At 42.9% G+C, this 14,987-nt stretch overlaps 1 protein-coding gene across 12 annotated transcripts in view; it reads right to left on the bottom strand.

The window, feature by feature from the left end:
• The window catches only part of LOC115130828 (prominin-1-A-like), a 111,298-nt gene that overhangs the window by 17,915 nt on the left and 78,396 nt on the right, over positions 1–14,987 (bottom strand). For all 12 annotated transcript variants that reach the window (XM_029662322.2, XM_029662325.2, XM_029662331.2 and 9 more), the window contains 7 exons: positions 10,246–10,398; positions 9,908–10,031; positions 8,616–8,719; positions 6,352–6,436; positions 4,704–4,850; positions 1,962–2,033; positions 912–1,004 (listed from right to left, as the gene is read on the bottom strand). In XM_029662322.2, coding sequence (XP_029518182.1) covers positions 912–1,004; positions 1,962–2,033; positions 4,704–4,850; positions 6,352–6,436; positions 8,616–8,719; positions 9,908–10,031; positions 10,246–10,398 — 778 coding nt within the window. The remainder of the gene's footprint in view (positions 1–911; positions 1,005–1,961; positions 2,034–4,703; positions 4,851–6,351; positions 6,437–8,615; positions 8,720–9,907; positions 10,032–10,245; positions 10,399–14,987) is intronic.

The raw sequence follows: 14,987 nt of genomic DNA, 5'->3' as shown, positions 1-14,987 counted from the left end.
CAACTTGAACCCGACCGAACATCTCTGGGAAAGACCTGAAAATAGCTGTGCGGCGACGTTCCCCATCCAACTTGACAGAGCTTGAGAGGATCTACAGAGAATGGGAGAAACTCCCCAAATATAGGTGTGCCAAGCTTGTAGCGTCATACTGAGTACTGAGTAAAGGGTCTGAATAGTTACGTAAATTTGATATTAAAGTTTGTGCAAACATTTCTAAAAACCTGTTTTTGCTTTGTCATTATGTGGCATTGTGTTTAGATTGCTGAGATTTTTTTTTTTTAAGCCATTTTAGAATAAGGCTGTAACATAACAAAATGTGGAAAAAATCAAGAGGTCTGAATATTTTCCCGGATGCACTGTGTGTCAGATATGCTGCACTTGGTTTGGTTTGCAAGGCACAATGCAACCAATGGAGTTAACCTACAGGAGGGTATCTCTCCAGGAACGTGGTTGGAGTTAGAACCTACAGGAGAGTATCTCTCCAGGAATAAGGTTGGAGAGCCCTGGTCTAGCTCTATATTCTAGAGGCTTTGAGTGAGAGATGAAAGCTTCACTGAGGTTGCATCGACGTCTGGCAATGACATGTTCCTCTCGCATGTAAAGTTCAGAGAACACACACATACACAAGCATGTATGTACACATTTGTGCAGACACACACACACACACACACACACACACACACACACACACACACACACACACACACACACACACACACACACACACACACACACACACACACACACGAGGTCAGCTGAAGAGCCCTTTTAGGTTCTAGATATAGCACCTTTTCTTCTAAGAGGGTAGCGCATGGCCGTGGCCATTTCTGCCATTTCTTGTGAAGCTGAGCACTGATGGGCCTAGGCATGGATGTTAACCTAAAAAAGAATGATTGAAGATAGTTGATTACCATGGCCTGCTCCATAGGGATGACCAGCTGACTGTGGATCTGACGGAGACTGTTGGCGTGGCCCTTCAGAGAGGTCTGGAGAGGCCCTTTGGGCTAAGGACACACATAGACAGAGGTTCAGACACACATACAAAGAGGTAATAATCATTATTAATTTGCGGGGTGCTAATATTTGTCCTGTTACACACTTGTGGGTGTTCCTTGTACAAGTGTGTCACAGAAATGTGTTTATTGCATATCCAAACTGCCCCTGAGACACCTGCAGGGAGTGGGGTCACTACCAGGGTCACCATTGTCCAGAGTCCCTAGACATACATTCATGTACAGAATGTATACATTTACAAATATTTAGAGCAATGTGCAATCTGTGTAAAACTCTATAGTACACAGGCCTACACACAGCAAACCACTTAGAGACTGCCTTAATCAATGAATGTAATGCAGCATAAAAACTACATATTGAACCCATAGAATTACACGTAGAATCAAGTCATTTAAATGATCTATATACGGGTGAACCATTCTCAGTGTCCACCGTGTGTGTGTTCTCAATGCCAACAGAACATGGGGCACCAGGACAGATGGGCACCAGATGAATACTAGGGGGGCACAGGGAGGGGCACATATCACCCCACAGACGACCACTTTAAACTGGCTCCATTGCCTCCGAGCCCATGGCAAGTGGTGGAGGAGTTGGCCCAACATTTTGGGCCATGAATGGGGAGCTTGTGTGAGCTTCCAACCCTTAAAGGCAAGGCAGAACATTAAAAAGTGATTTCAGAGACTGCTTAAGTGTGTGTGTGTGTGTGTGTGTGTTTGTGTGTGTGTCGATAGCAAACCGCCGCAAGGCTATGCAGTTGATGAAGACACGCGGAGCTTTCACAGTTTTATATCTGAACTCCCATTCCATTGTCTCCCTGTCTTGGATCGTGGTGTAAATAAAGCTTCAATCTACAAGTACACTGAGAAAACATTGTGTGGTTGGTTGGAGCCGTGTTGTTTTTTCAGTATGAGTTTTTTATTGGATGGTTGGTCATATGTTGTTCTCACCATAAGGTCCGTCTGTGCCTCAAGCTCATTGGCGTACGACAGTAAGTCCACCAGAGTCACCCCTTTGTTGACCTGCAAATGAACAGAAATAGGATTATAATGTATTATGATGGTGTTATAATGCATTATAAGACTTGTCATAAGCATGTATGACCCCCTTCGGTCTTTTCATCTTATAATAACAGTTGTGCAACTGTGCACATAGAGACATAACAACAGTAACCTTTATAAGCCTTATAATATCACACTATAAAGGCTCATAGAGGCTTACATGTCAAAAAACATTATAGTTGTCGGTTTTAAGTAAAGAGTTATACAAGCTGCAATAAGAGGCCATAAGACGATCATGTTCCGTAGAAAACTTCATGTTCTCCCCCATTCAACAGATTCTGATAGAGAAGACGTACAGTTGAAGTCGGAAGTTTACATACACTTAGGTTGGAGTCATTCAAACTTGTTTTTCAACCAATCCACAAATTTCTTGTTAACAAACTATAGTTTTGGCAAGTCGGTTAGGACATCTACTTTGTGCATGACGCAAGTAATTTTTCCAACAATTGTTTACAGACAGATTATTTCACTTATAATTCACTGTGTTACAATTCCAGTGGGTCAAAAGTTTACATACACTGAGTTGACTGTGCCTTTAAACAGCTTGGAAAATTCCAGAAAATGATATCATGGCTTTAGAAGCTTCTGATAGGCTAATTGACATAATTTGAGTCAATTGGAGGTGTACCTGTGGATGTATTTCAAGGACTACCTTCAAACTCAGTGCCTCTTTGCTTGACATCATGGGAAAATCAAAAGAAATCGACATAGACCTCAGGGAAAAGAATTGTAGACCTCCACAAGTCTGGTTCATCCTTGGGAGCAATTTCCAAACGCCTGAAGGTACCACGTTCATCTGTACAAACAATAGTACGCAAGTATAAACACCATGGGACCACGTAGCCGTCATATCGCTCAGGAAGAAGACGAGTTCAGTCTCCTAGAGATGAAGTACTTTGGTGTGAAAAGTGCAAATCAATCCCAGAACAAAAGCAAAGGACCTTGTGAAGATGCTGGAGGAAACAGGTACAAAAGTATCTATATCCACAGTAAAACGAGTCCTATATTGACATAACCTGAAAGGCCGCTCAGCAAGGAAGAAGCCACTGCTCCAAAACCGCCATAAAAAAAACCAGACCAAGGTTTGCAACTGCACATGGGGACAAAGATTGTACGTTTTGGAGAAATGTCCTCTGGTCTGATGAAACAAAAATAGAACTGTTTGTCCATAATGACCATCGTTATTTTTGGAGGAAAAAGGGGGAGGCTTGCAAGCCCGAAGAACACCATCCCAACCGTGAAGCACGGGGGTGGCAGCATCATGTTGTGGGGGTGCTTTGTTGCAGGAGGGACTGGTGCACTTCACAAAATAGATGGCTTCATGAGGATGGAAAATTATGTGGATTATATTGAAGCAATATCTCAAGACATCAGTCAGGAAGTTGGGTCCTCCATGTGGACAATGACCCCAAGCATACTTCCAAAGTTGTGACAAAATGGCTTAAAATGGCTTAAAATGGCTTAAAATGGCTCACCCAACTTATTGTGTGAAGCTTATGGAAGGCTACCCAAAACGTTTGAGCCAAAGTCAAACAATTTAAAGGCAATGCTACCAAATACGAATTGAGTGTAGGTAAACTTCTGACCCACTGGGAATGTGATGAAAGAAATCTTCCGTATTGACTGACCTTTTCATTTTAAAGTAATGATGGACTGTCGTTTTTCTTTGCTTATTTGAGATGTTCTTGCCATAATATGGTCTTGGGCTTTTACCAAATAGGGCTATCTTCTGTATACCTCCTACCTTGTCACAAGACAACTGATTGGCTCAAACGCATTAAGAAGAAAATCATTTCCACAAATTAGCTTTTAACAAGGCACACCTGTTTAATTGAAATGCATTCCAAGTGACTACCTATTGAAGCGGGTTGAGAGAATGCCAAGAGTGTGCAAATCTGTTATCAAGGCAAAAGGTGGCTATTTGAAGAATCTCAAATATAAAATATATTTTGATTTGTTTAACACTTTTCTGGTTACTATATGATTCCATATGTGTTATTTCAGATATTATTTTAAAATAATAATAAAATAGTAAAAATAAAGAAAAACCCTTGAATGAGTAGGTGTTCCAAAACTTTTGACCGGTAGTGTATACCCTAGGAAAACCTTTGGAAGACTTCATGAAGACCTCAGGAAGACCCCTGGAAGACCCCGGAAAGACCTCGGTAGGACCCCGGAAAGAAATCAGGAAAACCCCAGGAAGTAGTCAGGAAGACTCCAGCTAAATCCTGGTTAGCCATAACAGAAGCAAATCCTAAATCCATCGTGGTATCTCATCTTTGAAATTATAACTATCTTTAGTGATGTGTCATACAAGTATACAAGTGTGTCTTTTGAAGGTATATCTGAAAAGTCTACAGTGGCTTGAGATGAAGGAGAGGAAGCGAAAGTAGGCTCATAAGATGAAAGAGAGAAGAGGAGACAAGGAGAGGAGGACACTTTGGACTATTGAAATAAGGAGAGGAGGACACTTGAAACTATTGAGATAAGGAGAGGAGGACACTTTAAACTATTGAGATAAGGAGAGGAGTGGAGTAGAGGAAGTCACTTTAAACTATAGAAATGAACGATAGGTGACCAGGGGGGAAAGTATTTTTAGATTGAGATTTCCCCTCAATGCCAGTACTCTACCTCCGCCAGATACGCTGCATAGTTGATCTCCGCGATGCCAGTCTCAGAGAAGTCAATGAGGCTCTGTTTCCCCTCAGACTCCAGCAGGACGATACCTCTCAGGTCAATCTTCACACTGTCAAACATCTTCGCCACTTCCTTGGTGTACTGGAAACACAAGGAGAATTGTCAGCTACATCGATAAAGATATGCAATAGCTATGAATGTGCTATATATTGGTAACAAATGTGGGTTTATGAAGCCCGTATGTACATTTTACACATTCAAACATCCTCACCACCACCTTGTTGTACTGGAAACAGAAAGGGAGCCTAGTTACATTTCATATGTAATGGATGGGTTACGAATGTGTTATGAATTCCTTATGTAGGTACCCTTCAAGTTACAGGCGCAAATCTGTTTGTTTACACCAATCTTCATTGCACATGGTTGTTACAAGAGCAAACATGTGTGTTTGCATTTGTGCAAATGGTTTGTTTTCCAACACTATTTTAGGAGCCTCTACTTTAGTAGCCTCGACCTCGGTGTTGAGGTCTGGTACCGCGAGAGTCCAGAACATAGAAATAGAATTCTATGGTCAAGACTATTTTAGAGAGCCTAGAACAAAATGGTGATCAAAAGAAAGTTGTTTACTTGGTCATTCAGCGTTAAGTAAACAGATGGGTTTGTTATTTACTTCCTTAGTGGTGGTGTGGGGTGGAGTGGTACCATAGACCAGGGACAGGGTAGGCTCCTCTTAATTCAAAGAGGGTCTTCCTGATTCCTAGGTAACCCCATACATTGATACAAAGTACAGATTAAGATGGCCTGTTTTCTTTCCATTATGTCTTCTACACACTCATATAATAGAACAGCTCGAGCTAAAACACAACAAATTCTCACTAGCTAAGAGCCACATTGAAATACAATAGATAAACTGGAGAACAAAATAAATAACACATGTCAATAACATAAAACTTTTTGTATTTAGTCTATATAAAAAAACTCCTAATTTGTGTAACCTAGCTAAATTTATGCTAGCCAGCTCTACCCATCCCTAACCCTAACCTAGCCTAACTTATGCTAGCCAGCTCTATCCATCCTTAACCCTAACCTAATTTATGCTAGCCAGCTCTATCCATCCCTAACCCTAACCTAGCCTAACTTATGCTAGCCAGCTCTATCCATCCCTAACCTAGCCTAATTTATGCTAGCCAGCTCTATCCATCCCTAACCCTAACCTAGCCTAATTTATGCTAGCCAGCTCTATCCATCCTTATTTACTAATCAATAAAAGAGGCGAGCTAATCTTGCCAGGAAGCTGGCTAATGCAAGTTCACTGGCCTGCTTTTTGTTTTGGCAAGAACGCCTTTCATTAGCTAATGCTCATGAATCTGAGTGTGGAAATGCAGTGTTAGCTAAACACTTGATTTAGCTTGACCGGTGTGAAGTATAGGCATAGTTGACACTTTTGGAACTATTCCACTGGTTACATTGTTTTAGGCAAGTAAAATCAAACACATCTCAATTACTTGAAAAAAATGGTCTGATTCGGTGTGAGTGTGATTACAGTAACTAAAGCGTATTATATCCATGTGCAGGTATTCAGAACACAGTAAGTATCCTACAGTGAGTGAGTGCACACTGCACAATGCATGTGAATACTGACCAGGCTGGAGTTTAGCAAGGTTGTGACATTGAAGACTTTATCCAGGCGCAGGGCAGAGTAGAGACTTCTGTTATTTTTGCAATTACTGAGAGAGAGAGAAATGTCAATATTATCACTTCCATTCCATTCAATTCCTTGGTTAGTTAGCTCTCTCTGCTGCCTCCCAGTGAATAAAGTTGTAACTCTATTCAGCTCTGTATCGCTGCCTTCCGGTCATTTTATAAGCAGTGTTCTCTCAAATCACTTTTAGAAAGCTTATCCAACACAAAGTATTAAGTCAGCATGCATGACTCATATTTCCCATTTAGGTCCATTGTTTGTAGTTACATAACTGAACACATTCAATGGTCACGTGGGAGAGTGAAGTAAGGGTAAAGGAATGGTCATGTCTGTACACACTATGTCATGGCTAACTCCCTGACTAGGCAGTGGCTGAGGCGACAAGTCTCTATAAGGAAACATGACGTGATGGTCTTAGAACAAAGCTTTGCTGCCTGTTCTAATCGAGAGATGATGAAAGTTGATGAAATCTGAGGCATAAAAGATCACTAAGCAATTCACGTATCCCTCTCCCTAGTTTCAATCCTTTACATCATGTATTATAAGCAATGTCGGATGGAATGTGAGGAGGTAGAATATTGACACAGACATTAGCCTGTGACATTTATTTAAACCAAACGCTGCCACAAAACAGGAATATCTAGAGTTATGACATGGTTCTATCCATAAGTAATCAAGTTCAATTCTAAACTCAGCAAAAAAAGAAACGTTCCTTTTTCAGGACCCTGTCTTTCAAAGATAATTCATAAAAATTCAAATAACTTCACAGATCTTCATTGTAAAGGGTTAAAACATTGTTTCCCATGCTTGTTCAATGATCGATAAAAAAATAATGAACATGAACCTGTGGAATGGACACTAACAGCTTAGGCAATTAAGGTCACAGTTATGGTCACAGTTCTGAAAACTTAGGACACTAAAGAGGCCTTTCTACTGACTCCGAAAAACACCAAAAGAAAGATGCCCAGGGTCCCTGCTCATCTGCGTGAATGTGCCTTAGGCATGCTGCAAGGAGGCATGAGGACTGCAGATGTGGCCAGGGCAATACATTACAATGTCCGTACTGTGAGATGCCTAAGACAGCGCTACAGGGAGACAGGACGGACAGCTAATTGTCCTCGCAGTGGCAGACCACGTGTAACAACACCTGCACAGGATCGGTACATCCGAACATCACACCTGCGGGACAGGTACAGGATGGCAACAACAACTGCCCAAATTACACCAGGAACCACAATCCCTCGATCAGTGCTCAGACTGTCCGCAATAGGCTGAGAGAGGCTAGACTGAGGGCTTGTAGGCCTGTTGTAAGGCAGGTCCTCACCAGACATCACCGGCAACAACGGTGCCTATGGGCACAAACCCACCGTCACTGGACCAGACAGGACTGGCAAAAAGTGCTCTTCACTGACGAGTCGCGGTTTTGTCTTACTAAGGGTGATGGTCGGATTCACGTTTATTGGAATTATCGTTACACAGAGGCCTGTACTCTGGAGCGGGATCGATTTGGAGGTGTAGGGTCTGTCATGGTCTGGGGCGGTGTGTCATAGCATCATTGGACTGAGCTTGTTGTCATTGCAGGCAATCTCAACGCTGTGTACCCTTCCAGCAGGATCATCCTGACATCCCTCCAGCATGACAATGACACGAGCCATGCTCGTTCATTGCTTGATTTCCTGCAAGACAGGAATGTCAGTGTTCTGTCATGGCCAGCGAAGAGCCTGGATCTTAATCCCATTGAGCACGTCTAGGACCTGTTGGATCGGAGGGTGAGGGCTAGGGCCATTCCCCCCAAAAATGTCCAGGAACTTGCAGGTGCCTTGGTGGAAGAGTGGGGTGACCTCTCACAGCAAGAAATGGTAAATCTGGTGCAGTCCATGAGGAGTATTATTTAATGCAGCTGGTGGCCACACCAGATACTGACAGATACTTCCCCCCTTTGTTCAGGGACACATTATTCCATATCTGTTAGTCACATGTCTGTGGAACTTGTTCAGCTTATGTCTCAGTTGTTGAATCTTGTTATGTTCATACAAATATTTACACATGTTAAGTTTGCTGAAAATAAACGCAGTTTACAGTGAGAGGACGTTTATTTTTTGCTGAGTTTATATAGACGAGCCAGTCTATGTAAAACATAGGCCATCATTAAAATACACAGAAATGAATCCCCAGTAGTAAGTGCTACATCCATACAGTATTACCTGTAGAAATTCTCCACTGTCAGATCCAGATCTGAGTCATTGTACATATACCCTGGGATGAAGTTCCTCCACTCAGGGTTCACCAGGTGAGGAGTGTCCAAAACCTTGGACACAAATGACCAGTAAGACCATTATACAGTTCTAGACCACGATTATACAGTAAGACCATCATACAGTTCTAGACCATGATTATACAGTAAGAGCATCATATAGTTTTAGACCATGATTATACAGTAAGACCATCATATAGTTCTAGACCATGATTGTACAGTAAGACCATCATAGTGTTCTAGACCATGATTGTACAGTAAGACCATCATATAGTTCTAGACCATGATTGTACAGTAAGAGCATCATACAGTTCTAGACCATGATTATACAGTAAGACCATCATATAGTTCCAGACCATGATTATACAGTAAGACCATCATATAGTTCTAGACCATGATTGTACAGTAAGACCATCATATAGTTCCAGACCATGATTATACAGTAAGACCATCATATAGTTCTAGACCATGATTATACAGTAAGACCATCATATAGTTCTAGACCATGATTGTACAGTAAGACCATCATATAGTTCTAGACCATGATTATACAGTAAGACCATCATATAGTTCCAGACCATGATTATACAGTAAGACCATCATACAGTTCTAGACCATGATTATACAGTAAGACCATCATATAGTTCCAGACCATGATTATACAGTAAGACCATCATATAGTTCTAGACCATGATTATACAGTAAGAGCATCATATAGTTCCAGACCATGATTATACAGTAAGACCATCATATAGTTCTAGACCATGATTATACAGTAAGACCATCATATAGTTCTAGACCATGATTGTACAGTAAGACCATCATAGTGTTCTAGACCATGATTATACAGTAAGACCATCATATAGTTCTAGACCATGATTGTACAGTAAGACCATCATAGTGTTCTAGACCATGATTATACAGTAAGACCATCATATAGTTCTAGACCATGATTGTACAGTAAGACCATCATATAGTTCTAGACCATGATTGTACAGTAAGACCATCATAGTGTTCTAGACCATGATTATACAGTAAGACCATCATACAGTTCTAGACCATGAGTATACAGTAAGACCATCATACAGTTCTAGACCATGATTATACAGTAAGACCATCACACAGTTCTAGACCATGATTATACAGTAAGACCATCATACAGTTCCAGACCATGATTATAGAGAAGGACCACATACAATACCTAAACATTGTCACCTTAAGAGTTATCACATCATAACTTGCCTTGAAGAGCTCCTTGGTGTGGAAGGGTTCACAGACCAGCTTCTCCACGTTGCCTCCGACAAGGAAGGTGGCGGTCACCACTCCCATCAGTATCCAAGAAAAGAGGAAGCTGAAACCCACACCGCTGTGGAGACACACATAGATAGAGCATTCAATCAATCAATCTACACACTCACACTCTTAGTGCTCTATATACTGCAGAAAGTGTAGGCAGACAGACAGACAGAATAGATAGATAGACAGACATAGTAGATAGATAGACAGAGACACAACCAGACAAAAAGATACCCAGCCAGCCAGCCAGAGAGACAGCCGGCCAGTTGGCCAGAAATACTTACGCCATGAGAAGGGTGCCGCCGGTGTTGGAGACACAGCCCCGTGTGGTAGGGGAGGCGTGCTTGTCATATCCCATGGTGCCACACAGTATGGCCAGGAAGTTGAAGGCCAGGGTGAGAACCACCATGCAGCAGAGGCCAGTACAGCAAATCCACCTGTAGAGAAACCCTGTAGTCAGTACACCAGTATACCATAACAAGTAACAACCAACCACTACGTTAGGATAAGATGCCATGACAAGTAACAACCAACCATTACGTCAGGATAAGATGCCATAACAAGTAACAACCAACCACTACATTAGGATAAGGTGCCATAACAAGTAACAACAAATCACTACATTAGGATAAGGTGCTGTAACAAGTAGCAACCAACCAGGAGTTCTTCCGGCGCCGACAGAGATGGCCGTCTCGCTTCGCGTTCCTAGGAAACTATGCAGTACGTGTTATTTATTACATTGGTTACCCCCAGGTTATCTTAGGTTTTATTACATACAGTCGGGAGCAACTACTGGATATAAGAGCAACGTCAACTCACCATCATTACGACCAGGAATACGAATTTCCCGAAGCGGATCCTGTGTTTTGCCCACCACTCGGGACAATGGATCGGATCTCAGCCGGCGAACCAATACAACGACACCGAAAAAGGGGCAGACGAAGCGGTCTTCTGGTCAGGCTCCGGAGACGGGCATATCGCACACCGCTCCCGAGCATACTACTCGCCAATGTCCAGTCTCTTGACAACAAGGTTGATGAAATCCGAGCAAGGGTAGCATTCCAGAGAGACATCAGAGACTGTAACTTCTTTGCTTCACGGAAACCTGGCTCACTCGAGACACGCTATCGGAGTCGGTACAGCCATCTGGTTTCTTCACGCATCGCGCCGACAGAAACAAACATCTTTCTGGTAAGAAGAGGGGCGGGGGGTATGCCTTATGATTAACGAGACGTGGTGTGATCATAACAACATACAGGAACTCAAGTCCTTTTGTTCACCTGACGTAGAATTCCTCACAATCAAATGTCGACCGCATTATCTACCAAGGGAATTCTCTTAGATTTTAATCACAGCCGCATATATTCCCTCCCAAGCAGACACATCGATGGCCCTGAACAAACTTTATTTGACTCTATGTAAACTGGAAACCACATATCCTGAGGCTGCATAAATTGTAGCTGGGGATTTTAACAAGGCTAATCTGAAAACAAGACTCCCTAAATTCTATCAGCATATCGATTGTGCTACCAGGGCTGGTAAAACTCTGGATCATTGTTATTCTAACTTCCGCGACACATATAAGGCCCTCCCCCGCCCTCCTTTCGGAAAAGTTGACCACGACTCCATTTTGTTGCTCCCTGCCTATAGACAGAGACTAAAAAAGGAAGCTCCCGCTCTCAGGTCTGTTCAACGCTGGTCCGACCAATCTGATTCCACGCTTCAAGATTGCTTCGATCACGTGGATTGGGATATGTTCCGCATTGCGTCAAACAACAACATTGACGAATGCACTGATTCGGTGAGTGAGTTCATTAGCAAGTGCATTGGCGATGTCGTACGCACAGCAACTATTAAAACATTCCCCAACCAGAAACCGTGGATTGATGGCAGCATTCGTGCGAAACTGCTTTTAACCAGGGCAAGGTGACCGGAAACATGACCGAATACAAACAGTGTAGCTATTCCCTCCGCAAGGCAATCAAACAAGCTAAGCGTCAGTATAGAGACAAAGTAGAGTTCAAATTCAACGGCTCAGACACAAGAGGTATGTGGCAGGGTCTACAGTCAATCACGGATTACAAAAAGAAAACCAGCCCCGTCGCGGACCAGGATGTCTTGCTCCCAGACAGACTAAACAACCTGCTCGCTTTTGACAAACAGTGCCACTGACACGGGCCGCTACCAAAACCTGCGGACTTTCCTTCACTGAAGCCGACGTGAGTAAAACATTTAAACGTGTTAACCCTCGCAAGGCTGCAGGCCCAGACGGTATCCCCAGCCGCGTCCTCAGAGCATGCGCAGACCAGCTGGCTGGTGTGTTTATGGACATATTCAATCAATCCTTATCCCAGTCTGCTGTTCCCACATGCTTCAAGAGGGCCACCATTGTTCCTGTTCTCAAGAAAGCTAAGGTAACTGAGCTAAACGACTACCGCCCCGTAGCACTCACTTCCGTCATCATGAAGTGCTTTGAGAGACTAGTCAAAGACCATATCACCTCCACCCTACCTGACACCCTAGACCCACTCCAATTTGCTTACCGCCCCAATAGGTCCACAGACGACGCAATCACACTGCCCTAACCCATCTGGACAAGAGGAATACCTATGTGAGAATGCTGTTCATTGACTACAGCTCAGCATTTAACACCATAGTACCCTCCAAACTCGTCATCAAGCTCGAGACCCTGGGTCTCGACCCCACCCTGTGTAACTGGGTACTGGACTTCCTGACGGGCCGCCCCCAGGTGGTGAGGGTAGGAAACAACATCTCCATCTCGCTGATCCTCAACACTGGGGCCCTACAAGGGTGCGTTCTGAGCCCTCTCATGTACTCCCTGTTCACCCACGACTGCGTGGCCATGCACGCCTCCAAGTTTGCAGAAAACACTAGTCGTAGGCTTGATTACCAAAAACGACGAGACGCCCTACAGGAAGGAGGTGAGGGCCCTCGGAGTGTGGTGTCAGGAGAATAACCTCACACTTAACTTCAACAAAACAAAGGAGATGATTGTGGACTTCAGGAAACAGCAGAGGGTGCACCCCCCTATCCACATCGACAGGACTGTAGTGGAGAGGGTAGAAAGTTTTAAGTTCCTCGGCGTACACATCACGGACAAACTGAATTGGTCCACTCACACAGACAGCGTGGTGAAGAAGGCGCAGCATCGCATCTTCAACCTTAGGAGGCTGAAGAAATTCGGCTTGTCACCAAAAGCACTCACAAACTATTACAGATGCACAATCGAGAGCATCCTGTTGGGCTGTATCACCGCCTGGTACGGCAACTGCTCCACCCACAACCATAAGGTTCTCCCAAGGGTAGTGAGGTCTGCACAACGCATCACAAACTACCTGCCCTCCAGGACACCTACACCACACGAAGTCACAGGAAGGCCATAAAGATCATCAAGGACAACAACCACCCGAGCCACTGCCTGTTCACCCCACTATCATCCAGAAGGCGAGGTCAGTACAGGTGCATCAAAGCAGGAACCGAGAGACTGAAAAACAGCTTCTATCTCAAGGCCATCAGACTGTTAAACAGCCACCACTATCATTGAGTGGCTGCTGCCATACATGTAAAAAATGTATCACTAGACACTTTAAACAATGACACTTAATATAATGTTTTCATACCCTACATTACTCATCTCATATGTATATATTGTACTCTATACCACCTACTTCATCTTGCCATCTTTATGTAATACATGAATCACTAGCCACTTTAAACAATGCCACTTAATATAATGTTTACATACCCTACATTACTCATCTCATATGTATATATTGTACTCGATACCATCTACGGCATCTTGCCTATGCCGTTCTGTACCATCACTCATTCATATATCTTTATGTACATATTCTTCATCTCTTTACACTTGTGTGTATAAGGTAGCTGTTGTGAAATTGTTAGGTTAGATTACTCGTTGGTTATTACTAGAGGTCGACCGATTAATCGGAATGGCCGATTAATTGGGGCCGATTTCAAGTTTTCATAACAATAGGAAATTGGTATTTTTGGGTGCCGATTTAAAAACAATATATATATTTTTTATATCTTTATTTAACTAGGCAAGTCAGTTAAGAACACATTCTTATTTTCAATGACGGCCTTGGAACGGTGGCCTTGTTCAGGGGCAGAATGACAGATTTTCACCTTGTCAGCTCAAACTTGCAACCTTACAGTTAACTAGTCCAACGCAATCACGACCTGCCTCTCTCTCGAACACTACATTAAGATAGGATAAGATGCCATGACAAGTAACAACCAAACACTACATTAGGATAAGATGCCATGACAAGTAACAACCAAACACTATATTAGGATAAGATGCCATGACAAGTAACAACCAAACACTACATTAGGATAAGGTGCCATAACAAGTAACAACCAAACACTACATTAGGATAAGATGCCATGACAAGTAACAACCAAACACTACATTAGGATAAGATGCCATGACAAGTAACAACCAAACACTACATTAGGATAAGATGCCATGACAAGTAACAACCAAACACTACATTAGGATAAGATGCCATGACAAGTAACAACCAAACACTACATTAGGATAAGGTATACTGTATACTGTACACTTCTGGCCCCTCTTTGCACACTGTGTTAACTAACCTCCAGACGAGCTTCAATGCCATATAACTCTCCTTCCGTGGCCTACAACTGCTCTTAAACGCAGGTAAAACTAAATGCATGCTATTACACCGATCCCTGCCCGCACCTGCTCGCCCGTCCAGCGTCACTACTCTGGACGGAATACATGGACAACTACAAATACCTAGGTGTCTGGTTAGACTGTAAACTCGCCTTCCAGACTCACATTAAGCATCTCCAATCCAAAATTAAATCTAGAATTGGCTTCCTATATCGCAACAAAGCATCCTTCAATCATGCTGCCAAACATACCCTCGTAAAACTGACCATCCTACCGATCCTCGACTTCGGTGATGTCATCTATAAAATAGCCTCCAACACTCTACTCAACAAACTGGATGCAGTC

The sequence above is a fragment of the Oncorhynchus nerka genome, linkage group LG6 (genome assembly GCF_034236695.1).
Source record: "Oncorhynchus nerka isolate Pitt River linkage group LG6, Oner_Uvic_2.0, whole genome shotgun sequence".
In the NCBI taxonomy this organism is placed as follows: Eukaryota; Metazoa; Chordata; class Actinopteri; order Salmoniformes; family Salmonidae; genus Oncorhynchus; species Oncorhynchus nerka.
Note: the sequence above shows the minus strand (reverse complement) of the source record. Positions and strands in the feature narration are given on the sequence as shown.